Consider the following 25,921-nt stretch of genomic DNA (forward strand, 5'->3'; position numbering starts at 1 on the left):
CCACCCAGGACTTGGGGCCCGGTCAGGCCATGGTCCTGCCTCGTCCCAGCTTCTGACCCTGTCCCCGGTCCTGTCCCCTGCTGGCCACCCTGCAGACCAGTGCTCTCTGAATAACGGAGGCTGCAGCCACAACTGCTCGGTGGCACCTGGCGAAGGCATCGTGTGCTCGTGCCCGCTGGGCATGGAGCTGGGGCCCGACAACCACACCTGCCAGATCCAGAGCTACTGTGCCAAGCACCTCAAGTGCAGCCAGAAGTGCGACCAGAACAAGTTCAGCGTGAAGTGCTCCTGCTACGAGGGCTGGGTGCTGGAGCCCGATGGCGAAAGCTGCCGCAGCCTAGGTGACATGCGGGTGAAAGGTGGTGGGGAAGGCTGGGCAGGCTGGGGCAGGCCCCGGAGCCGCCGTTGGCTGGGTTTTGGCTGCCGGATGCCAAAGGCTGCGGTTTCCACCCGTGACCATGCCTGGGGCCAGCGGGGACCCTGCCTGCTCCGGGACAGGGTGGCTCTGAGGCAGCAAGCCCTACGCTGACCCCTGTATTCCACCCCTCCCCAGACCCCTTCAAGCCATTCATAATCTTCTCCAACCGCCACGAGATCCGGCGCATCGACCTTCACAAAGGGGACTACAGCGTTCTGGTGCCTGGTCTGCGCAACACCATCGCCCTGGACTTCCACCTCAGCCAGAGCGCCCTCTACTGGACTGATGTGGTGGAGGACAAGATCTACCGTGGGAAGCTGCTGGACAACGGAGGTGACCGCCCCCTCCTACTGACCCAGGACTGTCGCGGGTGGCCCACACACAGAAGGGGCACCTGGGGACTCAGAGCTGCGGACCCAGATCCAGGCTGTCCCAAAGCCAAGGCCTAGCTCCCCCATCCCCCACACTCTCATTAATTGGGTTAGATTTTGCTGTGGGTCTCAGTTCCTGACGCCCCGTAATTATTGTCGGCAGAGCTGGCAGCCTGATAATTAACAAAATGATCAGCCTTTCTTTGGAATGGCCTGGAGCTCCCCGAATCCTCGAACAGCAGGCTTAAAAGGAAAAAGCCATTTAGGGATGGGGTACCTTAAAAGGAAAAAGCCATTGAGGCTCCCTTCTGTCCAAAAGCGGCCTGACCCATCACAAACTTCTCTCATTAGTAACACACGTACCGAGCACCTGCGTACACATGGGGCCTGGGGAAACAGCAGTGATCAGAGCAGGCCGCGATGGCTGCCCTCGTGGAGCTTACACACCAGGGAAACATCAGATCTGAGCAAAACAAACAAGTGCAACGTGGAATATAGCAGAAGGGGATGTGCTGTGGGTATAAAGAAAGGAGGTGGGGGGCAGGTAGGGAGAACAGGGATTGACATTCTAAACTGGGTGGTCAAGGAAGGGCCCCTAAGAGGCAACATCTGAGCAAAAACTTGAAAGCACATTTTACTAAAGGAGTTTGTATTGTTTGTGATAGAAAAAAACTTGGAGCCATTCTACATGTTCATCAGCAAGGGGATGGCTAAGCAGATTGTGATAATATTCACACTATGCAACAGTTAAAAATATATATATATGTATGTAGACATATGTATATACGTACATACATGTATACATACATATATATGTGTGTATGTATATATATATTTTTCCCCTGTGGAAAAATCTTCAAGATAGTTTATGAAGTGACTTCTAGAAAGTTCTCATATTGACTCTGTGTTTGCCCACACCACCTCCCCAAAGCCTCCACCCTCTGCTCTGACCTCCTTCCATGGGTTAGCCCTTCAGAGGAAAGGTGTGACTTTCCCTTCTTCAGGGTTCTGGAAACTAGGCCTCTCCTCTCCTATTTGACTTCCTGGTGGGGTGGAGGGTCTGAGTGAGGTGAGTGGGGGGGTGTCTGTGAACCCCAGGTGAAGCTGGGGTTTGTCAGACATATTGGCAGAGGTGTCAAGGCTGAGGGTGAGTCATCTAGGCTTCCTAGTCTACTGTGATTTCACGCTCATGACCTTCTCTTCACCAGCCCTGACCAGCTTCGAGGTGGTGATTCAGTACGGCTTGGCCACCCCCGAGGGTCTGGCTGTAGACTGGATTGCCGGCAATATCTACTGGGTAGAGAGTAACCTGGACCAGATTGAGGTGGCCAAGCTAGACGGGACCCTTCGGACCACCCTCCTGGCTGGTGACATCGAGCACCCGAGGGCAATCGCGCTAGATCCACGAGATGGGTGAGGACCCTGCCCAGCCCTATTCTGGCCCCATGGTCCCCTCTGAAGCCTCATTCAGCCGGGTCGGGGACACCTGTCTCTTCAAAGGCTATTTACCCCCTCTGCCCTTTACCAAAGATCCTATAATAGCCCCATGCCAGGCCCTTGACCTTGGCACCCCGACCCCCTCCCCCTTCCCCAGGATCCTGTTTTGGACGGACTGGGATGCTAGCCTGCCGCGCATCGAGGCCGCCTCCATGAGTGGGGCTGGGCGCCGCACCATCCACCGGGAGACGGGCTCAGGGGGCTGGCCCAACGGGCTCACTGTGGACTACCTGGAGAAGCGCATCCTCTGGATCGACGCCAGGTCAGCGCCCCCCACCACGACCCCAGAGGATCCCATCTCTCCCCTCCCCTCCAGGGACAGGGTGGGGTTGGGAGCCTCAGGACTTGGTAATGAAAAGACCTGGGCAGCTGGAACCCAAACTGGGGCGGCCAAGGGCTGGGCCCAGTGGGAGGACAGAGATGATGGGTGAGGCCAGGCTGGGGGAGGAGGTGTGGGAAGAAGAGGCTGGAAACAGGTCTGCACTGGGGGCCTGGCCCAGGCTTGGGCAAGGCAGAAATGCAACCTCTCGTCCTCATTCACGGATCTCTGCCCCCTGCCAGTGGGCTTTATCTGCCCAGGGGAAGGGGTACCTTCTAATTGGTCTGCTCAGAGGGGGTGCCTTTTTCCTACCTCCTGCAAGCCCCATGTATGGTCACTGTGGCCCTATGGAAAAGGGAGCCAAGAGATCCAGGGCATAGGATTTGGGATCCAAGAGCCGGGGTCCTAGAGGTCAGACCACTCTGGTTCTCACTCCACATTGTCATGTTGGTTTCTCCCGGCCGGCAAGGCCTGGGAGGAAGAACTGCTCCAGTGTGTGAGGGCTGTGGGGGGTGGGGGCCAGGGGGCCAGGGCCTGGCCCCCGCCAGCATCCTCACTCTGCCCCGACCACGCTCTCAGGTCAGATGCCATTTACTCAGCCCGTTACGACGGCTCCGGCCACATGGAGGTGCTTCGGGGACACGAGTTCCTGTCGCACCCGTTTGCAGTGACGCTGTATGGGGGGGAGGTGTACTGGACGGACTGGCGGACAAACACGCTGGCTAAGGCCAACAAGTGGACCGGCCATAATGTCACCGTGGTGCAGAGGACCAACACCCAGCCCTTTGATCTGCAGGTGTACCACCCCTCCCGGCAGCCCATGGGTAAGGGGCCAGCAGCCTCGGCAGAAGCCCTCCAGGAGAGAGGGCGCCGTGAAAGCATGAGGGGCTGTGCTGAGATGTGGGACAGGCCAGCCTGCTGATGGAGGAGGGTCTGGCGATGCTGAAATGGGGAGGGGGAGAGCGGGTGAAGAGGGGTTGGTCCAGGTGAGAAGGGCCAGGTAGGTGCTGGCAGATCACAGGATGCCCTCACTTCTCCTCTCCCCCTGCCCCAGCTCCCAATCCTTGTGAGGCCAATGGGGGCCGGGGCCCCTGCTCCCACCTGTGTCTCATCAACTACAACCGGACGGTCTCCTGCGCCTGCCCCCACCTCATGAAGCTCCACAAGGACAACACCACCTGCTATGGTAGGAGGCTGCTCCCTCAAGGCCATGGGTAAACTGAAGCCCAAGGGGAAGGTGTCAGGACCCCAGGTTCATGACTGGAAGTGAGGGTAGACCGTCCCAGTCGGGAGAGGCTGCAGAGACAGCCACTAGAAGAAGATGCAGGAACTCGGGCAGGGATGTGATGCCCATGCTATCACTTCCTGATAGCCAATGGCCAGCTGTGAATGGAAGGAACCAGAAGAAGGAGGGACCCTCATGTGGGTGGGCGGGAAGCATGAAGGGAGGGGACTGCCCTCAGTGACCTGGCCTGTGCCCCACAGAGTTTAAGAAGTTCCTGCTGTACGCACGTCAGATGGAGATCCGGGGGGTGGACCTAGAGGCCCCCTACTACAACTACATCATCTCCTTCACGGTCCCTGATATTGACAACGTCACCGTGCTGGACTACGATGCCCGCGAGCAGCGTGTCTACTGGTCCGATGTGAGGACACAGGCCATCAAACGGGCCTTCATCAACGGCACGGGCGTGGAGACCGTCGTCTCTGCAGGTTCTGCCCTCGCCCTGGACCCCCGCAGTGGGCGTGGGTGCCCCCCCATCCGGCCCTCCTTCCCATCCCTGGTGCTCGGTCCCAATATTCCTTTTCCAAATCTTCCCCCTTCTCAGTGCTCCAACCCTGGATTCCCGATCCCCAGCCACCCCCCGCCAAAACCAGGCCAGTCCCCCACCTCCTCCAGCCTCCCGACCTATGCCCCCACAAATACCCATCCTCCAAGTCCCCACTGTGCTCCCCAGACTTGCCAAATGCCCACGGGCTGGCTGTGGACTGGGTGTCCCGAAACCTGTTCTGGACAAGCTACGACACTAACAAGAAGCAGATCAACGTGGCCCGGCTGGACGGCTCCTTCAAGAACGCGGTGGTGCAGGGCCTGGAGCAGCCCCACGGCCTGGTGGTCCACCCACTGCGTGGGTCAGTCCCGGGACCCAGGGTTGGGGGTCGTGGGATGTGGGGCAGGAACAGAGAGGTCTGACTTCATCTTCCCGCACCTTCCCAGGAAGCTCTACTGGACCGATGGGGATAACATCAGCATGGCCAACATGGACGGCAGCAACCGGACCCTGCTCTTCAGTGGCCAGAAGGGCCCTGTGGGTACGAGCTTGCCTTTCCCAAACTGCAGCTTGCCCTAATTCCTCAGTCAGGAGATCCTCGGGGTCCACTGATTGCCCCTCTGTCTGCCAAACTCCTAGCTTAGTGTGTGTCCTCACCATCCTCCCTCAAGACCATATATCCCTCAGCCCCCTGCCCAGGAGCCACACTCCCTGGCAGTGACACCAACCTCTTCCAGGCCTGGCTATCGACTTCCCTGAAAGCAAACTCTACTGGATCAGCTCTGGCAACCACACCATCAGCCGCTGCAACCTGGATGGGAGCGGACTGGAGGTCATCGACGCCATGCGGAGCCAGCTGGGAAAGGCCACGGCCCTGGCCATCATGGGTGAGGGCTGCTGGCTGGGGGCAGGGACAGGAGCAGAGAGGCTGGGCCTGTCCGGGCTGGGGGTGGGGCCCTCCCCGGGATCTCATCCCCTCCTGCCTCCCCAGGGGACAAGCTGTGGTGGGCGGATCAGGTGTCGGAGAAGATGGGCACATGCAACAAGGCGGACGGCTCAGAGCCCGTGGTCCTGCGGAACAGCACCACTCTGGTGATGCACATGAAGGTGTACGACGAGAGCATCCAGCTGGGTGAGGCCGGCGGCCAGGCTGCAGAGGGGCTCCCTGGGCAGGGAGGTGAACGGGGATGAGCACGGGCTCGACTCCACTCTGCACCCAGAGGGGCTCCTCTTTCTCATTCTCCCGAAGGTGCCGGACGTGCTAACAGCCACACCGGTTGCAAGAGCTGGGGGCCTGTGAGAACCGGACATGGGTTGGGTGGTGACCCCCACCCAAGGTCCAGGGTGAAGGCAGTGCCCATCCTGTCCCTGGGCACTGCGAGCCTGACCATGAGGTCCTGAGGAGGGCCACCTCATCCCTTTCTTTCTCTGTGCCTCCCACCCACCCCAGACCACGAGGGCACCAACCCCTGCAGCGTCAACAACGGGGACTGCTCCCAGCTCTGCCTGCCCACGTCTGAGTCCACCCGCTCCTGCATGTGCACCGCCGGCTACAGCCTCCGGAGCGGCCAGCAGGCCTGCGAAGGTCTGTGCCCAACACCACCCAGGGACCCCCCCCCCCGCCCCAAGCCCTGACCCCCTCCTGCCCCCTGACCCCCACCCACCTGCCCCCTCTCACCCTGCGGACGGGACTGCATGGATCTCGTATTACTAAGTGCCTCCTGAATGAGATGTTTGGTAAGCCCCCACCATGCTGGGAGCTGCTGGGGAAGCCCGGGGATAGAAGTCCCTGTCCTGTTCCCATGCCGCAGTCTTAACCAGAGATGGGGCTAACCCGGAGGGGAAACGGGATAGTGAGGCACTCTCTGGGCCCTCCAGGAGGGTTTTGGAGAAAGAGATGTCGGCAGGCAGTGCCAGGGCTGGCCTCATGGAAGAGGTGTGCTGTGAGCCTAGTTCTACAGGGCAAGGAGGATTTGAGTGCATGGCTCAAAGAAGGCAGAACAAGTGAGGCACAGGGTCTAGAGCAAGAGGAGGAAGTGTGCAAGGGCCCTCAAGGCACCAAGCCCATAGGTGGGCAGAGTATGGGAGGGATCATAGGTGATTGGCTGTGGGGTAAGTCAGGCCTCTGGTGTGTTCTCAGCAAGGAGTGCCTGGAAAGTGGTGTTTGGGGCAGATTAACCTGGCGGCAGAGAGCCGGCCTGTGGGGGAGGGAGAAACCAAACCCAGGCGGTTAGACCAGTTAGGAGGCTATTAGAGTGAGCCCCGTGTTAAGAGATGGGGCTTAGCAGCTGGGTTGAAGAGAAGGGGTGAGACTCAAACATTTCACAAGAACTTGCTGACTGATTTATGAATTTGCCCCAGGACAGCACTTCCCAAAGTGTGCTCAGGGAACCTTCCTCTTTGATGTGGGTAGATGTTACAGAAAGAAGCACTGGGTTGAACAAAGTTTAAATGTTTTTTGCTGCAGAACTTCTCAGAGTCTTGAATATGTTCATCAGCACTGAGAATTTTTCTCAAGAGAAGACTCTAATGTTTGGGGTTGCCCCAAACTCCTTTGACCATGAGTCCTTTTTTTTTCATGGAGCCTGAGAAACCAGAGCCTGCTGGGGGATTGATCTGGGGACACACTGTATCAAGGGATAAAGGCAGTGGAGGGTTCTGGCTCATGTTGATGGTGGCACCTTGTAAGAAATGGGAAAGCAGAGAGGGGGCCTGGGTAGCTCAGTCTGTTAAGTGTCTGCCTTCAGCTCAGGTCATGGTCCTGGGGTCCTGGGATTGAGTCCGGCATCGGGCTCCCTGCTGGCACTACCTGCCCCTCCCCCGACGTGTGCTCACGCCCTCCTCTCTCTCTCTCAAATGAATAAATAGTTTTTAAAAATAAAAAAAAGAAGAAGAAGAAGAAGAAGAAGAAATGGGAAAACAGAATGAGACCAGTTCAGGAGTGAGAAGTCAGTAATGTTGAGTTTTAGGTGTTTCTGAGAGAGGGTGTAGGTGACACAGGCCAGACTGAGGAGGACAAAGAGGAACCTGAGATGGAAGTCTTCACTGAGGAGTCATCTCATTCCATTGCTTTGTCTGAACCTCCCCAGGTCCTCCCCAACAGCCCTTGGGGTTGTGGGGTTGTATTGAGTGAAGAGGGATTAAAGGGCCCCCTTTGGGAGAGAGAAATCCAGGTCTCTTCTGCCCTCTAGTGGGCACTAGCAGTCTTGCAGGCGCTTCACCAGAGGTGCTCTTCTTTCCTATTCCCCACATTCCCAGCCCAAGCTGCAGGCCTCAGACTAAGTAAAGTGTGTGTTTCTGTGTGTTGAATGGGGAGGAGAGATAGCTGTGAGAAGGTATCAAAAAGAAGCAGAGAACAATAATAGGTTTGAGAGTGACAGACCCCAAGCTTAAAGGTGTGTCACTGAGGCCTGGGCCTGAGTGTCCTTGCGTTTCAGGTGTGGGTTCCTTTCTCCTGTACTCTGTGCATGAGGGAATCCGCGGAATCCCCCTGGATCCCAACGACAAGTCAGATGCCCTGGTCCCAGTGTCGGGGACGTCCCTGGCTGTCGGCATTGACTTCCATGCTGGTGAGTGATTTGGTGGCAGGAGGGAGTGGGACATTACTTTGGGGGTGGTGTGCTCTGTGAGAGGCTGCCCGACCACAGGTGGAGGGGGAGACAACACAGCAACCCCCACCCTACTCTGTCTTCCCTTCCAAGCTTCCTGCCCCTATCCCAGCACTGACCTCCACCTTGACTGCCATTTGATTCTGCCCACCCTCCAACCTTTCCCCTGTCTTGTGGGATATCCCCATGTTGGCTCCTCTACCTCCAGAAAACGACACCATTTACTGGGTGGACATGGGCCTAAGCACCATCAGCCGGGCTAAGCGAGACCAGACATGGCGTGAGGATGTGGTGACCAATGGCATTGGCCGCGTGGAGGGCATTGCCGTGGACTGGATCGCAGGTGAGCCGTGAGAGGGTCCTGGGTGGGCTGGGGGCCTCCAGGTGAGGTAGAGGCCCGACAGGGGAGATGTGGGATCTCAGGAGAAGTCTGAGGAGGAGTAGGCCAGAACAGATGGGGAGCAGCAGGGATCTAGAGGCTGAAAAGGGACCAGGTACAAGCGCTCCCACCCATTCCTCCTCCTCTCCACCCACTCTCTCCTCAGGCAACATCTACTGGACCGACCAGGGCTTCGATGTCATTGAGGTCGCCCGGCTCAATGGCTCTTTCCGCTATGTGGTCATCTCCCAGGGTCTGGATAAACCCCGGGCCATCACTGTTCACCCAGAGAAGGGGTGAGAAGCTGGACAGGCTGTCCAGGTCCCAGCCCTGGCTCGGGTCTGGCCTCGTCACTCCCCACAGCCCACACTGATGAGACCTTCTCTTCTCGGTGGTCTGGGGACTGACCCCCAACTTCTCCCTCCTCCACCCCACAGGTATCTGTTCTGGACTGAGTGGGGCCAGTACCCACGTATTGAGCGCTCTCGGCTAGATGGTACTGAGCGGGTCGTGCTGGTTAACGTCAGCATCAGCTGGCCCAACGGCATCTCAGTGGACTATGAGGTTTGGGTGCAGGCTGGGCCCTGGAGCCCATGGGCTATCCAGACCCTATGCTCTGGGGGAGGCTCCCCTTACCCTATGCTTTTCTTCCCATTGACTCTCCCTGTGATGAGGCCCCATTTGGTGGGAAGATGTGGACCTAGGGTAGTCCTGGGGTCTTCTGGCCCAGCTCCTGACCCAGAATGGGACTCCTGACACCCCAGAGGGGTACGGGGCCATCACTCAGAAGTGAGGATGGAAGGAATGCCTAGAGCTTGTCAGACTGGTAGGTCAGAGGGCGGGAAGGATATGGAAGAAGCAGGAGAAAGACACAGGAGGGAGGAGTGAGTGGGACCCGTCCTGTGGTCCAGGACCCTGGGGCTGATTAGAAGCACTGGGCATTAGAGGTGAGGTGGGTGCCTCTGGCGTGTAGGACGGAAAGCTCTACTGGTGTGATGCCCGGACAGACAAGATTGAGCGGATTGACCTGGAGACGGGTGAGAACCGTGAGGTGGTTCTGTCCAGCAACAACATGGACATGTTCTCCGTGTCCGTGTTTGAGGATTTCATCTACTGGAGTGACAGGTGAGGGCTTCTGCCCTGGTCTTCTCCTCCGCCGTCTGTTCCCGCCCTCTGTCAACACCCTGTTCACGGCCTAGCCCTTCCCTTCCCCCAGGACTCATGCCAATGGCTCCATCAAACGTGGGAGTAAGGACAATGCTACAGACTCCGTGGCCCTGAGAACGGGCATCGGCGTCCAGCTAAAAGACATCAAAGTCTTCAACCGGGACCGGCAGAAAGGTGAGGCTCACGGGGGCCCCCTGGCCTGGGAGTGACTCCCCTGTAGTGGGAGGGGCTGGGATAGGGGCTGGACCCACAGGGACACGTTCCAGCGGCTCCAGAGAGCCGAGAGACAGGAGGAGAGGCTGGGGAGCTCTGGGACCGATCCAGGTTCTGTGTGCGCAGGCCCGGAGGCTTGTCTGTGCTGAGGCAGAGTGGTGGCCCAGCCAGGGTCCCCACGGTGGCAGAGTGTCCGAGGCCACCCTCTGCAGCCATCTCCTTCCCCTCCCCCCATCCCTGGCAGGCACCAACGTGTGCGCGGTGGCTAATGGCGGGTGCCAGCAGCTGTGCCTGTACCGGGGTGGCGGGCAGCGGGCCTGTGCCTGCGCGCACGGGATGCTGGCGGAAGATGGGGCGTCGTGCCGCGAATACGCCGGCTACCTGCTGTACTCCGAACGCACTATCCTCAAGAGCATCCACTTGTCTGACGAGCGCAACCTCAACGCACCCGTCCAGCCCTTCGAGGATCCTGAGCACATGAAGAATGTCATCGCACTGGCCTTCGACTACCGAGCAGGCACCTCCCCGGGCACCCCCAATCGTATCTTCTTCAGCGACATCCACTTCGGGAACATCCAGCAGATCAATGACGATGGCTCCTGGAGGACCACCATCGTGGAGAGTGAGCCCATACCCCAATCGTCCCCCCGGGAGGGGAGGGTGGGGGGCTGTGGGGCAGGACCGGCCCCGCCTCCGGGGAGAGGAGCCCTCCACCCTCAGCCAGCCCCCTGCGTCCCGGATCCCAATCCCTGCTATGACCGCGTCTCTGACAATTCGCCAGCGAATCACACTGCACCCGTCACAGTTACTTGAAAGTTTCTCCTCATTTGAAGTCAGAATCGACTCTTCTTCCTTCCCCCTCCAGCCCTAGTTTGGCCCCAGGGGCCACAAAGCTCTACTCTGTGTGGCCGGGATTCACGGCACAGGCTGCAGAGAGGCTGGTTCAGCCCCAGCCACGGGGTTTCAGGCACTTGGGCAAGTTCCCTCTGCTGTCCAGGCCTCAGGTGTCTCACGTGTGTAGGGAGGCAGGGTCACCTGAAGGGCAGGTGTGACAGCTTAGCTCAGCACAGGACACGTGTACACACTCCCCAGAGAGTGCTAGGGGCTAGACACAGCATCCTAGAACAGCCTTTCGGCTCTCTGCAAAGAGCAAAGTTATTTCATTGTGCTACAGTTTCCTCTTCTCCGGGCTGGATAAGCCCCGGTCCCTTAACTCACTCCTTTGCTCATTCTTTCATTCATCCTGTCCACAAAGACCTACCCAACACTGAATGAGGTCCTGGTATCCAGCAGTGGTAAACAAGCATCTCTCCTTTGAACCTCCTTTGGACACAATCTGCTCCACGCAGAACACGCCTGCCTAAAAACGTGTCCAGAGCTAAGCCGGATACCCTGCAACCATAGCTTGACCAGAAGAGACTGGCAAGAACTGTCCCCTGTCTTCGGCCCGTTGTTTAAGCTACAGTACTTGTCATAATGCAGCCTTCTGGCAAGCACAGCGTCATACAGCGAGAAACCACAAAAGCCCAAGTCTTTTTCTCTTAAGCTATGGTTCCACTACTCATTGTGCGTTTAATTCCTTAACCGGAGTTTAGGATGTTTATGAACAATCCGGTTTGGGTCTTGTTCATTTGGAAGCTCCCGGGACAGCCCAAATTGGATGTGATTTACCAAAATCCATAAAGTGTTTCTACTCAGCTGTGGGGAAGATGGGAAGATGGGTCGGGAGATGGACCATGGACCATTCGTTTAGAAAATAGGGAAGGACGGGAGGGGTTGGGGGTGCCCAGGGCTGTGTTCCCACACATCCCTTGACAGCCCCACATATGCCAGAGGACTGGGTGCTGTGGGCCACCCCCGCTTTGGCTCTGCTCTCTGGCCCTACCCGACCCACGACTACTTCTCTCCCCTTGTAGATGTGGGCTCCGTGGAAGGCCTGGCCTATCACCGTGGCTGGGACACTCTTTACTGGACAAGTTACACAACATCGACCATCACCCGCCACACAGTCGATCAGACCCGCCCAGGGGCCTTCGAGCGTGAGACGGTCATTACCATGTCTGGAGACGACCACCCACGGGCCTTTGTGCTGGACGAGTGCCAGAAGTGAGCTGCTGGGTACAGGGAGTGGAAAGGGACAGGCCACAGGGTGGCAGAAGCTCCCCCAGGCAGCCCTGGGTAGGGGGTGCAGCAGCAGGAGGGGCTGGCTGTCCCCTGAGATCAGCTACTTCCTTGCTTTGTGACCTTGGGCCAGCTGTAGGAGCTCTCTGAGCTTTAGTTTCCTCATCTGTAATATGACAATAATATTTCAGGTGCCTGAACCAAGAGGAGGACCGAGGGACTCTGAAGGACAGTTCTGGCTCAGTGATGAATTGATTCTTTCATCAGAGAGCCATGGTCGAGGCACATAGTAGGTCCTCTGTGTTTCTGGCCCTCCAAGCTTCAGGCAAAGATTGTTCACTGAACACTTGCTGTATGGAAGCCTTCATCTGGGCCCATTCAAACCACCTAGCCCAAAGGAGAGAAATCACAGTGGTGGGAAAGGCTGAGACAAATACAGGACTGTATGTAATGACCAGGAGTCATCCCAGAGGCCCTGCTTTGGCACTGGGCCTAGACGTCGGCAGGCCTGGGAAGGGCAGCCCGGACACAGGGTAGTGCTTTATGTGACAGCCAGAGGAGGGAGTGCTCTGGGCAGGAAGGACTGTGGGGGCCTCCTCCATGCCCAGTCGAGGGGTTCCCATGTGCAGGACAGGCCTGAGGATGGCCCAGGAGGTTGGGCTCAGGTTGCAAGGGAGGCCAGAGCACAAATCTGGAGAATTTGGGAGGAAATAGCCCTAGGGGTGCTGCATGCCCCTGGTCTCCACCCGCTATGCTCCCCTGCAGGGCCAGCAACACCCTCCCCCCGCCCCCACAATTTTCCAGTGTGTGGGCTGCTGCTGAGCCACCCGCTCACCTTAGAAATCCTGACCCACATGAAAGCAAAACTGTTTTCCCCGGAACTCGGCAACACTTGGAATATTTTCCCAAAGCTTTGCTAGGAAACGAAGGGACAAACAAAACCCAAAAGCAACTACTTAGAAACGGTGAGTGTACAGAACCTAGATTCCTTACCCTGATGTCACTCAAATCCAGCCCCAGCCCGGCCTCCTGGCCCTGCAGACCAGCACGAGGACCCTCTCCCTGGTCTGCCTCACCCTGGCCTGCGTGTCCATGGCTCACGACAAAGATTATGTCTTCCCTCTGTGACCCTTGGCCCCGGAAGCTGTCCCTTATGGGCCTGGAACCTCCATGGGTGGGGGATGCTGCCGGACACCCCTGCCTGCCTCCCACCCCCAGTCCAGAGGTGATGGAGCACTGTGGCTTCCTGAAGCTCCTTCATGGCTGTCCAGCAGGTTCCTTTGCTCTGAGCCCAGGGAATTCCATTGTTCACTCAGCAAATGGCTTTTGAGAACCAACGATGTGCTGAGGAGCCAGGGGAGGGTGAGATGGACCTTGGCTCTATTTGCTGTTAGCCATGAGGCTTCAGGGGGCTTTATGGGTGTGTAGCAAGGACCTGACCCAGCTGGATACCAAGGGATGTGTCCTCCAGGAGGCAGCCCCTCAGCTGGGGTCTGAAGGTGGGGAGTCGGGGGTACTGAAGCCAGGGCAGGTGCAGGAGAAGAGCTGAGTTGTCTGGGAGAGGCCCTCTCTTGGCCAGAAGGAGCGAATACTTTGAGGTCGGCGGGGGGAGGGGAGGAGTGTGCACCCAGATGAAGGGGACAGGGACCCCCTGCCCTCCTGCTGAGCCTACCCTACAGCTGCCCCTCAGGAAAGCCCCTCCTCCTAGCCCTCCCCCCCCCACCCCAGAATCCTCAGTTGTGGGACGTGTCCTTCCACATGTGGTAGTTTGTCATGGTAAGAGGAAAGCCACTTCCTACCACAGAGTCTGATGGCGCCCTACCTGAGGGTGTGGAAGTCCCTGAGGGTGTGGAAGTCCCTGAGGGCCCTACCTGAGGGTATGGAAGTCCCTGCCTGAGGGTGTGGGACCAACAAGGCCAGGAGGCTGACTCTTGCAGGTGGGCCTGGGACAACACTTTCCCCTGTGGAGGCCGGAGAGAGATGCCACCGTCCTTGATGGCATCGGGCCACTGTCCACACTCCCACCCTGAACTCCGAGAGCCATCCAGAACCCCCACCCACTTCCCCCAGGATGAGCACCTTTAAAGCAGAGCCTCAGCCTCCTTAGGTCCCAGGGCTTGGGAGCAGCCAGCACCTCCTAAGTGGAAACGGGTGTCCTGTTCCCACCGGAGCATAGCAGCAGGAGGCCTCAGCTCAAACTGAGTGGGGAGGGGGGATTAAAAAGAGAGAGACTCTGGGGACACCTGGCCAATTCAGTCGGTAAAGCACACAACTCTTGATCTTGGGGTTGCGTGCTCGCTTCGGCAGCACATATACTAAAATTGATCTTGGGGTTGCGAGTCCAAGCCGCAGGTTGGGTGTAGACATTACTTGAAAAAAAGAGACAAGCCTGGAGAGGTTTGAGGAGACAAGTCCAGGAGCAGCAGACAGCTTTGCGTCCTGAGCAGCAGAGGGCGGGCAGTGTGGAACCCTCAGGCCGGGAGGCAGGGGCAGTTGCGGTGAGGAAGCTGGGAAACAGAACTGACTCAGCTGCTGGACGGTTCTCCAACTCCAGGGTGCATGCAGCTTGTCTGGGAAATGCAGGAAAGTGTGGTTCCTCAGCCCCGCCCCAGGCCTAACTGAGTGTGAATCTCCGGGACAGAGGACCCAGGGGTCAAGATCCAGAGCAGGTGGTCAGAGGATCACACTGTCACACCTAGCACAGTGGCTGAGCAGTCTGGAAGTGAGGCACTCCCAGCTCCGGAGCCTCCCCACCCCCAAAGGGAGCTGAGCATGGCCAGATCCCACCACCTCCTTTACCGAGAGGAAGCCAATGTGCAAAGACAAGAGTCTGGTTCAAGGTCAGAGCTAGTAAGGGGCAGAACTGGGGCTCAGACTCCAGATATGCAAAAGCCTGAAATGACAGAGAGGGTGATTTTCAAGAACTCCTTGAGGGTGGGGTCCGTGTGTCCCCAGCACAGGCATATATGAGACACTTGCAAGTGTTTCCCGGATGCCAGGCAAACAGCAGTTAAGAATAACCTAATGGGAAATAGTCATGTGGCATTTTACCAGTTCCTTAGGTAAACATTAACTCTGAATCCTTAAACCACCTATGAGGCAGGTGTAGTATTATCCCTGCCTCCTGGAGAAGGAAACTGAGGCACAGAGAAGTTAAGTCACTTGCTGAGGTTCCTTACTGGTAAGTGGCAGAGCTTGGATCGGAGCCCAGAGCCTGCTTTACTTACTACGCTATCGTCTCTCAGTTAATGCAGACGGTCACTTCCCAGACACAGAGAAATCCGTGTGCACACACACCCACACAGCGACCCTGTGGCAGCCTGGCCCTCTGGGACCCAGGCCGTGTTGGCCTTGGTGACTATGAGGCCGCTGGGGTTGTGAGCGTCTGCCTCACACCCTGGCTGACCCTTGGGTTCGGGTCAACTCTTGGCCCTCGCCTGAGCCCTCTGTGGCAGACTCCCCAGCTTTGACTCCTGACCCCGGGGGTCTTCCCTTCCCCCAGCCTGATGTTCTGGACCAACTGGAACGAGCAGCACCCCAGCATCATGCGAGCAGCCCTGTCGGGAGCCAACGTCCTAACTCTCATCGAGAAGGACATCCGTACCCCCAACGGCCTGGCCATCGACCACCGGGCCGAGAAGCTCTACTTCTCCGACGCCACCCTGGACAAGATCGAGCGGTGCGAGTATGACGGCTCCCACCGCTATGTGAGTCGGGGGGGCCGGCGGAATGGGGCTCCAGGAGGGCTGGGCCCAGGGGGCAGCGGGGCAGCCAAGAAAGGGATTGCCCCGGCAGGAGTTCAGGCCGCTGAGTGGGAAGATTTGGGGGGAGAATGAGGCAAGGACACGGCCACTTGGCTGTGTGGCCTCGTGCGGCCCCCATCCTGTCCAGGCTTGGCTTCCTCATCGGCTCAGGGAGGAAAAGGCAAGATGTCTCTGTGGGTCCTTCCCCTTCCCAGCTGCGTCCAGGGATCTGGGCCAAGGCCAGGCGCCCTCACCCCTGAGGCCGGCTGCCATGGGGCAGAGTTGGGGCAGGAGACCTGAGCCCACCCGTGATGGGCCTGGTGCTGGTGCCGCAGGTGATCCTGAAGTCGGAGCCTGTCCACCCCTTCGGGCTGGCTGTGTACGGGGAGCACATCTTCTGGACCGACTGGGTGCGGCGAGCCGTGCAGCGCGCCAACAAGTACGTGGGCAGCGACATGAAGCTGCTGCGCGTGGACATCCCCCAGCAGCCCATGGGCATCATCGCCGTGGCCAATGACACCAACAGCTGTGAGTGGGGCCGCTGCCACCAGCCTTGCTCTCCCGCCCATGGTGCCAGCACGTACACACACATGCAGACATCCACTTGTACACACAGCCCCCAAGAAACTCCAAGACACCTAACACCCCTCTACTCCAGCTCCCTCAAGACATCTGTGCGCACACACACACACGTACACACATTTATACCACCCCACGATGGTTTCACCTGAATCCTTGGACACCCCAGCGCATGCCCTAGTCCTTCTCCCCTCCCCCAGGACCACACATGCCACAGAGCCTGGTCACACGCATCCCAGGCTCTGCCTACCTCATGCTCTACGTGCGCGTGCCCGTGCACCTGCCTTGCCCAGCGGCCCCCACCCAGATCCGTAGCTTTCCCAGGCCTCTCACGCTTACTCCTGAGAGCACACACCCCCTCTGCCCCAGGTCCACCCCAGACACTCCCCCTGGCCTACCTGTAGCGCCTTTTCTGCTCCCCCAGCCATGTGCCGCTATGCCACAGGCCCGGGGCTAGGAAGCTCCATGAAGCTGTGTGAGTGGGTGGGGGCCTCCTGTGTGTGCACAGCCGCGAACACTCCTAGCCCACTGTCGTCTGTCCCTGTTTCAGGCGAGCTCTCCCCTTGCCGCGTCAACAACGGTGGCTGCCAGGACCTGTGTCTGCTCACTCACCAAGGCCACGTCAACTGTTCTTGCCGAGGAGGCCGCATCCTCCAAGAGGACCTCACCTGCCGCGGTGAGAGAGGGGATGAAGGAGGGGGACACTGGTGGGGGACCCTGGGCACATACTGGCGCCATCTCCACCCAGACTCCCAAAAGCTCGACCCTCCGAAACCTTTTACCAAGGAGGGACTCAGGATGACCTCAGTTCCGGGGGCTGATGGGTAGAGGCGTTCCAGGCCCCAGGGCCCTGGCTCAGGACACTCGCCCCACATTCTCGCCAGCCGTGAACTCCTCTTGCCGGGCACAAGATGAGTTTGAGTGTGCCAACGGTGAATGCATCAACTTCAGCCTGACTTGTGACGGCGTCTCCCACTGCAAGGACAAATCTGACGAGAAGCCATCCTACTGCAGTAAGTGCCTCCTCCAGCCCCAGTGCCCCAGCCCACCTCCCTTCCCCCAGCCCTCCAGGATCTCCAGCCCCCAATAGGACCAGGCATGCAAGTGAGGGCTGCAAAATCTCCCTGACCCACTGTGGCTGAGGAGTCTAGGGTGGTCGTGAAGGGCAGAGCCATGGCCAACCCTGGGCCAAGCCCAGAGCCGGGCTGGGCAGGTTATCAAGGCCTCAGGAGGCTGCCTTCCCAGAGCTGCTGCTGACCGGTGGCCCGTTCCCCTCCCCAGACTCCCGCCGCTGCAAGAAGACCTTCCGCCAGTGCAACAACGGGCGCTGCGTGTCCAACATGCTGTGGTGCAATGGGGCAGATGACTGTGGAGATGGCTCAGACGAGATCCCCTGCAACAGTGAGTGCCACACAGGGCCTGCCCGCCTCCGCCCCGCCCTGCCTCCCCAGGCCCCAGGGCATCTGCTGCAGCGCTCTGGCGGGTTCGGGGGTACAGTGGAGGGGTTGGGGGGGTTGCTGGGCCAGTACTTTGGGCCAGGAGTTCCGGTTGGGGTCTCCTGGTCTCTGCAGGGAAGACTCTGGCCTGATGGTCTCGGGGTGGGGGCTGTTCTAGAGACGGCCTGCGGCGTGGGCGAGTTCCGCTGCCGGGATGGCACCTGCGTTGGGAACTCCAGCCGCTGCAACCAGTTTGTGGACTGTGAGGACGCCTCTGACGAGATGAACTGCAGTGAGTGACGCCCTCCCTCATTCCTCCTCTCTGCCCGCCCTCTGGCCCACTCACAGCCTGTGTGCTCCTGCCCCCTGCCCAGGGCAGTGTGAGTGGAAGGGGTGGACAGTATCTCCTCCCCAGAAGGATATCGTGGGAGGGCAGCTCGAGGGAGGGAGTGTGGAGGGAATCGTGTGTCACCTGCTTCCCTGCCCCCACCAGGCGCCACCGACTGCAGCAGCTACTTCCGCCTGGGGGTGAAAGGGGTGCGCTTCCAGCCCTGTGAGCGGACCTCCCTCTGCTACGCCCCCAGCTGGGTGTGTGACGGTGCCAACGACTGCGGGGACTACAGCGACGAGCGTGACTGCCCAGGTCCCACCGTGGGCCGGGTGTGTAGCGGGCGGCAGGCGGCGCGCACCCCAGGGAGCCAGCGCTCTCATGCCTCCCTCTCCCCTCAGGAGTGAAGCGCCCCAGATGCCCCCTGAATTACTTCGCCTGCCCTAGTGGGCGCTGCATCCCCATGAGCTGGACGTGCGACAAGGAGGACGACTGTGAACACGGCGAGGATGAGACCCATTGCAGTGAGTGACCAACTCCAGCGCCCGCCCACCGTGGCCACGGAGTCCCAGTCCATTCCCGACCTTTCAGTTCCTTCCCAGGAAGTGTGCCCTTGGGAGAAGAGCCCCTAGGGCCCCTAAGGGGGCATCTCTCTAGCTCAGGCTGACCCCCCCACCCCACAAAGGGATGCCTGGGGTCTCTCCCATCTGTCCTCCACCTGCCTGTCCAGCGGAGTGACTTGCCATCCCCTCCCCCGTCTCACTTTGGTTTCCAACCGCCCCAGACAAGTTCTGCTCAGAGGCCCAGTTTGAGTGTCAGAACCATCGCTGCATCTCCAAGCAGTGGCTGTGTGACGGCAGTGACGACTGCGGGGACGGCTCGGACGAGGCGGCACACTGCGGTGAGGAGTGGCTATGGCCGGCTCAGGGAGGGGCTTCCGGGAGGGACAGACCCCACCCCACCCCCACTCCCTCCTATAGGAGGGGCAGCATGACGCCCAGCCTGCTGTGCCTGCTCCTGAATCTCTCCGGGTCTCCCGCTTTCCCCAACAGAAGGCAAGACATGCGGACCCTCCTCCTTCTCCTGCCCTGGCACCCACGTGTGTGTCCCCGAGCGCTGGCTCTGTGATGGTGACAAGGACTGTGCGGATGGTGCCGACGAGAGCGTCACAGCTGGCTGCTGTAAGTGGCAGGGGCGCATGAGGAGTGGGGCCACTGTCTCACTCTACAGAAGGGGAAACTGAGGCCAAGGAGAGGCAGTGCTTCAGCCAGGGTCACCCAGGTGGCTAGTGGCAGAGCCCTGTCTACAGCCCAGATGGGTGTCTCTGCACATCCCACCTCTCGGACCACTAGAAGGTCCCAGGGACGGGCAGCAATGGGCCAGGCGGGGATTGAGGGACCTCGTCCATCTCCGTCTACAGTGTACAACAGCACCTGCGATGACCGCGAGTTCATGTGCCAGAATCGCCAGTGCATCCCCAAGCACTTTGTGTGTGACCACGACCGGGACTGCGCGGACGGATCCGATGAGTCCCCTGAATGCGGTGAGCTGAGCAGGCTAAGCCGGGGTGGTGGCAGGGACAGGCTCCACCCTGGGCCCAACCGGAGCCCCCAGCCTCACCCCCTCACCCCACCCTTCCACCCCCAGAGTACCCTACCTGTGGCCCCAATGAGTTCCGCTGCGCCAACGGGCGCTGTCTGAGCTCCCGCCAGTGGGTGTGTGACGGTGAAAACGACTGCCACGACCAGAGTGATGAGGCCCCCAAGAACCCGCATTGCACCAGCTCAGGTGGGCCCCGCCCTGGTCTCGGAGGGACCCCCCTCCGTGTCCCCGTGCCCCACTGACCCATGCCTCCGCCCCCACAGAGCACAAGTGCAACGCCTCGTCGCAGTTCCTGTGCAGCAGCGGGCGCTGTGTGGCTGAGGTGCTGCTCTGCAACGGCCAGGACGACTGCGGGGACGGCTCGGATGAGCACGGCTGCCACGTCAACGAGTGTCTCAGCCGCAAGCTCAGTGGCTGCAGCCAGGACTGCGAGGACCTCAAGATCGGCTTCAAGGTGAGCCCCGCCCAGGGTGGGAGCTGCTGGCCCCTCTTCATTCATTCACTGGCTCCTTCATCCCTTCCTTCACCAAGGGCTCAGTTAACTCCTAGTCTGCTGGGCAGTGTTCCAGGCACTGAGGGCCCAGTGAGGAACAGAAGCAAAACCCGTGCTTGGTGGGGCTCCGCCGCTCTGTGGAAGGTAGAGCCGGCAAGGGCCATGGTTAGGAGGGACGAGCAGATGTCAGGGAGGCGCTGGAAAGTGGGCTTACCCAGCTCAAGGGCACACAGACTCTGGGCGGTTTTTCACTGTAGAGACAGCATTTAAAATCCATGAGTCTGGAGATCCCCAAGGGAGTGAGTATAGTTGGAAAAGAGGGGAAGTCCAAGGCCTGAGCCCTGCACTCAGACACCCGGAGGGCCAGGGGGTGCAGGGGGACTGGCAAAGGATCCTGAGAAGGGGCAGCTGCTGTGGAGGGAGAACAGCCAAGTGAAGAAAGCCTCGGAAGTGAAGCACAAGCCGCTCTGTCAGATAACACTCCCAGGTCGTAGAAACAGGGCGGTCGCCGGTCATGTGGGGCGAGAGGCAGAGGCCTGGCACGGGTCAACTCAGCACCTGCCTGCTGCCTGCCCGCCGAGCCAGCTGCCTGGGGTGGGGGGAGCTGAAGCCCCAGTCTCCAGGGTGGGAGGCCCCGAGCCCTGCCCAGCCCCAGCCCGAGGCTCCCTGTGCCCACAGTGCCGCTGCCGCCCAGGCTTCCGCCTGAAGGACGACGGCCGCACGTGTGCTGACGTGGACGAGTGCAGTTCCACGTTCCCCTGCAGTCAGCGCTGCATCAACACGCACGGCAGCTACAAGTGTCTGTGTGTGGAGGGCTACGCCCCGCGTGGGGGCGACCCCCACAGCTGCAAAGCCGTGACTGGTAAGATGGGCACTTGGGCGTCAGATGCCTGGGACAGCTGGGGACCGGGGCTGTGGGGCATGCCCCAGCCGGCAGCTGAGCCAGGGTGATCTGTCTGCAGATGAGGAGCCCTTCCTGATCTTTGCCAACCGCTACTACCTGCGCAGGCTCAACCTGGACGGCTCCAACTACACGCTGCTGAAACAGGTGCCGTGCTGGCCCACCTCAGCCCACCCATCTCCCCAGGCCCAGAGCTATGTTCCCTGCCCTACACAGCCCCCTCCTTCTCCCCTGCTGACTCCTCCAGCCACCCGTGTCCTGATTCTGTCATCCTTCTTCTCCCCTACCCCCCACATCCAGGGCCTGAACAACGCCGTCGCCTTGGACTTCGACTACCGAGAACAAATGATTTACTGGACGGATGTGACGACCCAGGGCAGCATGATCCGAAGAATGCACCTTAACGGGAGTAACGTGCAGGTGAGGCCAGGGCAGCCCACTCCTCCGCAGACCAGGGCGGTGGGGGAGTCCCGGTGTCTCTCCCCAGAGAGCTCTCTCTGTTTCAAGGCCGTCTCCCCTTCACCCCACGCATCTCACTGAATTCTTCCTTCCTCCCCCTTCCCGAAGGAGTCTCTGCACAGCTCTGCTTGTCCAGGCTTCTCCCTCCCCCCAAGCTCAGAGAGTAAAATCTAGGAGATTCCTCTTGCTCTTTTTCTAGTCATCTTAGTCTTTTTCCCTCAGAACAAAACTCTCTTAAATGCTCGCCCCCAGGCACTGTGGGGTTTGGGGTGCGGTCTCTCTCACCTGAAGACCCCTGTCCTAGAGCCTCCGATGACCTTAGGCCCAGGGCTGGGAGTTTTCTGTCTGTTGTCCTCCTGGCCAAGCTGTGGGACAGAGCTCTGCTTCACTTCACACTGGGGGAAGCTGGGCCCCAGAGAGACTGAGGGTTATGGCCCAGGTCACCCAGAGCTCCTCCTTCCCTGCCCCTGACACAGGTGCTGCATCGGACAGGCCTCAGCAACCCTGACGGACTGGCTGTGGACTGGGTGGGTGGCAACCTGTACTGGTGTGACAAAGGCCGGGACACCATCGAAGTGTCCAAGCTCAACGGGGCCTACCGGACGGTGCTGGTCAGCTCTGGCCTCCGTGAGCCCAGGGCTCTGGTGGTGGACGTCCAGAATGGGTACGCAGGCGAGGAGGGTTGGGGGAGCCCCTGAAAGCCAGAAGTGTGCTCAGGCATCCAGGCCCAGCCTCCCTGCGGGCTCCCGGGGGGACCAGCCACAGGATCTCTTGGGGCTCACTGCCCGCCCACCTGCCAGGTACCTGTACTGGACAGACTGGGGTGACCACTCACTGATCGGCCGGATAGGCATGGATGGGTCTGGCCGCAGTGTCATCGTGGACACCAAGATCACGTGGCCCAACGGCCTGACACTGGACTATGTCACCGAGCGCATCTACTGGGCTGATGCCCGTGAGGACTACATTGAGTTTGCCAGCCTGGACGGCTCTAATCGCCATGTCGGTCAGTGAGGCTGCCTGCCTACAGCGGACCTGGGGGAGGGGGGTCTGAGAGTCCGTGGATCAGGCCTTGGGTCAGAGTGTAGAATTAAAAGTCTGAGGGCATGGTTTGAGGACACCACCCACCAGGGGCATGGGGGTCCAGAGCACCCCAATTTATGGCCCCTGGCCAAGGCCTGGCATGAGGCTGCCATCTACTACCTCAGGAAGGAGAAAGAGAGGTCCCTTCTTATGCACAGCTCGAGGCCCCGAGAAAGGCAGGGGTGGGAGGCCTGGAGTCGGGATACTTCAGCACCAGGAATCCTATAATATTATGGACAAGAAACCTGCTGTCAGAGGCCCAAGTACGAGTTCCAGGTCTGCCACTTATTAGTTGTGCGACCTTGGGGAGCCACCAAACCATCTGGAAGCAGGGCAAGCGCCCACCTCACGGGGTTGCTACGGGTTAAGGGCATCTGGTAGGAAAGGTGCCGACCGGCTGCTGGGCCTGTTCCCTCCCCGGCCTGCAGTGCTGAGCCAGGACATCCCGCACATCTTTGCACTGACCCTGTTCGAGGACTATGTCTACTGGACCGACTGGGAGACCAAGTCCATCAACCGAGCCCACAAGACCACGGGCACCAACAAGACACTCCTCATCAGCACCCTGCACCGGCCCATGGACCTGCATGTGTTCCACGCCCTGCGCCAACCAGATGGTGAGTGGCTGAGGGGTGGGAGCAGATGAAGGAGGAGCCTGGCACCAGGGGCCCCTGTGGGAGGGACGGGGCCCAGCAGGGCTGGTTGCCTTCTGCCCCATCTCCAGCATCACCTGAGACTTGCTTAGTCAGACACTGAAAAACTGGGGGGCTAGAGACAGGCCGTGGTTGGGCTCTCGGGAGCTGCAGCCCAGCCCGGGGCCAGTCAGCCCCGGAGTCTTGCAGCAACAAGCCCCTGAGGTTGCGGACCGCCGAGGTGGGACCCCAAAGGCAGGCAGGCCATAGCTGAGGGTGGGCCCAGGGGAGGCAGCATACGAGGCTTCAGGGCTGGCCTGATCCCGGGACCTCTAGAAGGGACCTCTCCCTTCTCTGGCTTCAGCCTCCTCCTAAGCGAGTAGGATTTGGAGCCGTTTGCCAGGATACAGTAGGCTGGGCAGCCTTCAGCAGACCAGAAAGCGTGGCACCAGGGAGAGCTGGCCACACTCTGCCAGAGGCCCAAGGCTCCGGGAGCATGGCCCATACGCTGGGCCCAGTCGGCTGTACTCTAGCCCCTTTCTCTCCGGCAGTGCCCAATCACCCCTGCAAGGTCAACAATGGTGGCTGCAGCAACCTGTGCCTCCTGTCCCCCGGCGGGGGCCACAAGTGTGCCTGTCCCACCAACTTCTACCTGGGCAGCGACGGGCGCACCTGTGTGTCCAACTGCACAGCAAGCCAGGTGAGGCTCCTCCCCATGACCCCCAATCACCAATGCCTTGCTCCCCAACCCCTCACACCAGTGCCCCCACTCCTCCTCGGACCCCAGCACCCGCTCTAATGTCCTCACGCATCTGGTTTTTCCACGCTAACGCCCCCACATTTCTTGCTTACCTCTTGTCTCCCCACAGCAATACTTTTATACCTGTTACCTCACACAAACACCCCTACACCCTAACTGTGGCCCTCCCTCACCAATACCCTCCACCCTGACCCTCCCACAGATACCCCATCACCCAGCCCTCCTGCACACCTCACATCTCCTCCATCCATCCAGCTCAGGCCCCCCACCAAATGTCCTGACTCTCCCACTTCTTTGAAACATCCCAGCCCCTCAAACAAAAACCTCCCAAGTTCCCCAGATCCCCACCAACCCCTCTTGCCCCCACCTGCCCTCCAGTTTGTGTGCAAGAACGACAAGTGCATCCCCTTCTGGTGGAAGTGTGACACGGAGGATGATTGTGGGGACCACTCAGACGAGCCCCCGGACTGTCGTAAGTGCCCAGAGCAGGGGTGGCAAGGAGGTCCTTCGTGGGAGCAAGCCGACCTCCGAGGCTCCCAGTGGCCATGCCCAGCCCCAGTCCTTCTGACTCTGAGGCTCCCTTCCTGGCAGCCGAGTTCAAGTGCCGCCCTGGACAGTTCCAGTGTTCAACCGGTATCTGCACCAACCCTGCCTTCATCTGTGATGGGGACAACGACTGCCAAGACAACAGTGACGAGGCCAACTGCGGTAAAGGGCTGCCCAGACACCGGCTGCCCTCCTCCCCTCCCCCCCGCCTTTTCCCTCCCAAGGATTTGGAGGTTTCACACAACACTCCAAGGGCGAGGGAGCTCAGCCCACAGCAGCCTCCTCTCTGGGCTGGACTCCAACTGCTCTGGGCCCTGAAGCTGCACTGCTCACTGCCGGGGAGGGGGGGGGCGGAAGGGGGGAGGGCGGGGCTGGCCCTCCCTGCACCTGAACCCTCCGCCCTCCATTAGTCACCCTCCCCTCCTCTCCCCCTCCCACAGATATCCATGTCTGCTTGCCCAGCCAATTCAAGTGCACCAACACCAACCGCTGTATACCCGGCATCTTCCGCTGCAACGGGCAAGACAACTGTGGGGACGGGGAGGACGAGAGGGACTGCCGTGAGTGCCCGAAGCTGTGGGCAGGGAGCGGGCTGGTGGGCAGACAGGCATGGAAACAGTCCACAGTGAGATCTACCCACCGCTTCGTCTAGGGGCCGCGCCGCTCTCCGGGAACGTTATTAGATGGACAACGTAAAGTGTATTGGGTGTGACTTGGCTTGCTCATAAAAACATCATGCTTGGCATAGATATGTGCATACAAAAAGCACCAAAACTGGAGCTAAATTGTCCCTTTCTCTGAAGAAATTGCTGGTGGAACTGCAGCTAGAGCTTGGAAGAGGGAGAAGGTGGTGATCTCGAGCTGTGGTGCTGTGGCACGGGTGGAATAGGCAGGTCCTCACTCTCCTCCACTCTGCAGCTGAAGTGACCTGCGCTCCCAACCAGTTCCAGTGCTCCATCACCAAGCGCTGCATCCCCCGAGTCTGGGTCTGTGACCGGGACAATGACTGTGTGGATGGCAGCGATGAGCCCGCCAATTGCAGTGAGTGGCCTGGCACCCCTGGCACCCACCTGCCCTCCACAGCATCTGCTGCTCCGGGGCACGATTCCCCCCAACACGCCCCAGCAAGGAGCCTCCGCCTCACCACTGTCGCCCCCTGCAGCCCAGATGACCTGCGGAGTGGATGAGTTCCGCTGCAAGGACTCCGGCCGCTGCATCCCGGCACGCTGGAAGTGTGATGGAGAGGACGACTGTGGGGACGGCTCCGACGAGCCCAAGGAGGAGTGTGGTGAGCCTCCCCAGACCCGCTCTCGGGCTCTCGGGGGAGGGCATCCGGCCTGGGCAGAACTCGGCTCGTCCACGGCCCCACCTCCCACGCCCACCACCTCCCTTTGGATTCCCCATCCCTACGCACCGGCACCTCAGCAACACACACCTGGGTAGAATCTTCCTGGCCCACCCCCACACCCAAGGCTCCGTTCGCCCACCCCTGGG

At 59.9% G+C, this 25,921-nt stretch overlaps 1 protein-coding gene across 1 annotated transcript in view; it reads left to right on the forward strand.

The window, feature by feature from the left end:
* Window positions 1-25,921, forward strand: part of LRP1 (LDL receptor related protein 1) — a 79,711-nt gene that overhangs the window by 43,250 nt on the left and 10,540 nt on the right. Inside the window, exons 23-67 of the mRNA XM_044227835.1 lie at window positions 96-341; window positions 554-751; window positions 1,998-2,202; window positions 2,384-2,548; window positions 3,185-3,429; window positions 3,660-3,791; window positions 4,091-4,318; window positions 4,564-4,738; window positions 4,824-4,918; window positions 5,115-5,264; window positions 5,369-5,509; window positions 5,828-5,962; window positions 7,815-7,946; window positions 8,194-8,328; window positions 8,531-8,660; window positions 8,802-8,928; window positions 9,338-9,489; window positions 9,581-9,705; window positions 9,989-10,366; window positions 11,661-11,850; window positions 15,368-15,572; window positions 15,944-16,136; window positions 16,738-16,863; window positions 17,072-17,200; window positions 17,469-17,588; window positions 17,802-17,915; window positions 18,117-18,266; window positions 18,353-18,475; window positions 18,736-18,852; window positions 19,004-19,132; window positions 19,372-19,494; window positions 19,599-19,739; window positions 19,817-20,007; window positions 20,725-20,908; window positions 21,009-21,094; window positions 21,248-21,367; window positions 21,883-22,070; window positions 22,207-22,412; window positions 22,918-23,106; window positions 23,673-23,821; window positions 24,260-24,353; window positions 24,473-24,589; window positions 24,868-24,987; window positions 25,346-25,468; window positions 25,590-25,715. Of these exons, the coding sequence (XP_044083770.1) occupies window positions 96-341; window positions 554-751; window positions 1,998-2,202; window positions 2,384-2,548; window positions 3,185-3,429; window positions 3,660-3,791; window positions 4,091-4,318; window positions 4,564-4,738; window positions 4,824-4,918; window positions 5,115-5,264; window positions 5,369-5,509; window positions 5,828-5,962; window positions 7,815-7,946; window positions 8,194-8,328; window positions 8,531-8,660; window positions 8,802-8,928; window positions 9,338-9,489; window positions 9,581-9,705; window positions 9,989-10,366; window positions 11,661-11,850; window positions 15,368-15,572; window positions 15,944-16,136; window positions 16,738-16,863; window positions 17,072-17,200; window positions 17,469-17,588; window positions 17,802-17,915; window positions 18,117-18,266; window positions 18,353-18,475; window positions 18,736-18,852; window positions 19,004-19,132; window positions 19,372-19,494; window positions 19,599-19,739; window positions 19,817-20,007; window positions 20,725-20,908; window positions 21,009-21,094; window positions 21,248-21,367; window positions 21,883-22,070; window positions 22,207-22,412; window positions 22,918-23,106; window positions 23,673-23,821; window positions 24,260-24,353; window positions 24,473-24,589; window positions 24,868-24,987; window positions 25,346-25,468; window positions 25,590-25,715 (7,047 nt within the window). The remainder of the gene's footprint in view (window positions 1-95; window positions 342-553; window positions 752-1,997; window positions 2,203-2,383; window positions 2,549-3,184; window positions 3,430-3,659; window positions 3,792-4,090; window positions 4,319-4,563; window positions 4,739-4,823; window positions 4,919-5,114; window positions 5,265-5,368; window positions 5,510-5,827; window positions 5,963-7,814; window positions 7,947-8,193; window positions 8,329-8,530; window positions 8,661-8,801; window positions 8,929-9,337; window positions 9,490-9,580; window positions 9,706-9,988; window positions 10,367-11,660; window positions 11,851-15,367; window positions 15,573-15,943; window positions 16,137-16,737; window positions 16,864-17,071; window positions 17,201-17,468; window positions 17,589-17,801; window positions 17,916-18,116; window positions 18,267-18,352; window positions 18,476-18,735; window positions 18,853-19,003; window positions 19,133-19,371; window positions 19,495-19,598; window positions 19,740-19,816; window positions 20,008-20,724; window positions 20,909-21,008; window positions 21,095-21,247; window positions 21,368-21,882; window positions 22,071-22,206; window positions 22,413-22,917; window positions 23,107-23,672; window positions 23,822-24,259; window positions 24,354-24,472; window positions 24,590-24,867; window positions 24,988-25,345; window positions 25,469-25,589; window positions 25,716-25,921) is intronic.

The sequence above is a fragment of the Neovison vison genome, chromosome 12, assembly GCF_020171115.1.
Source record: "Neovison vison isolate M4711 chromosome 12, ASM_NN_V1, whole genome shotgun sequence".
NCBI classification, from domain to species: domain Eukaryota; kingdom Metazoa; phylum Chordata; class Mammalia; order Carnivora; family Mustelidae; genus Neogale; species Neogale vison.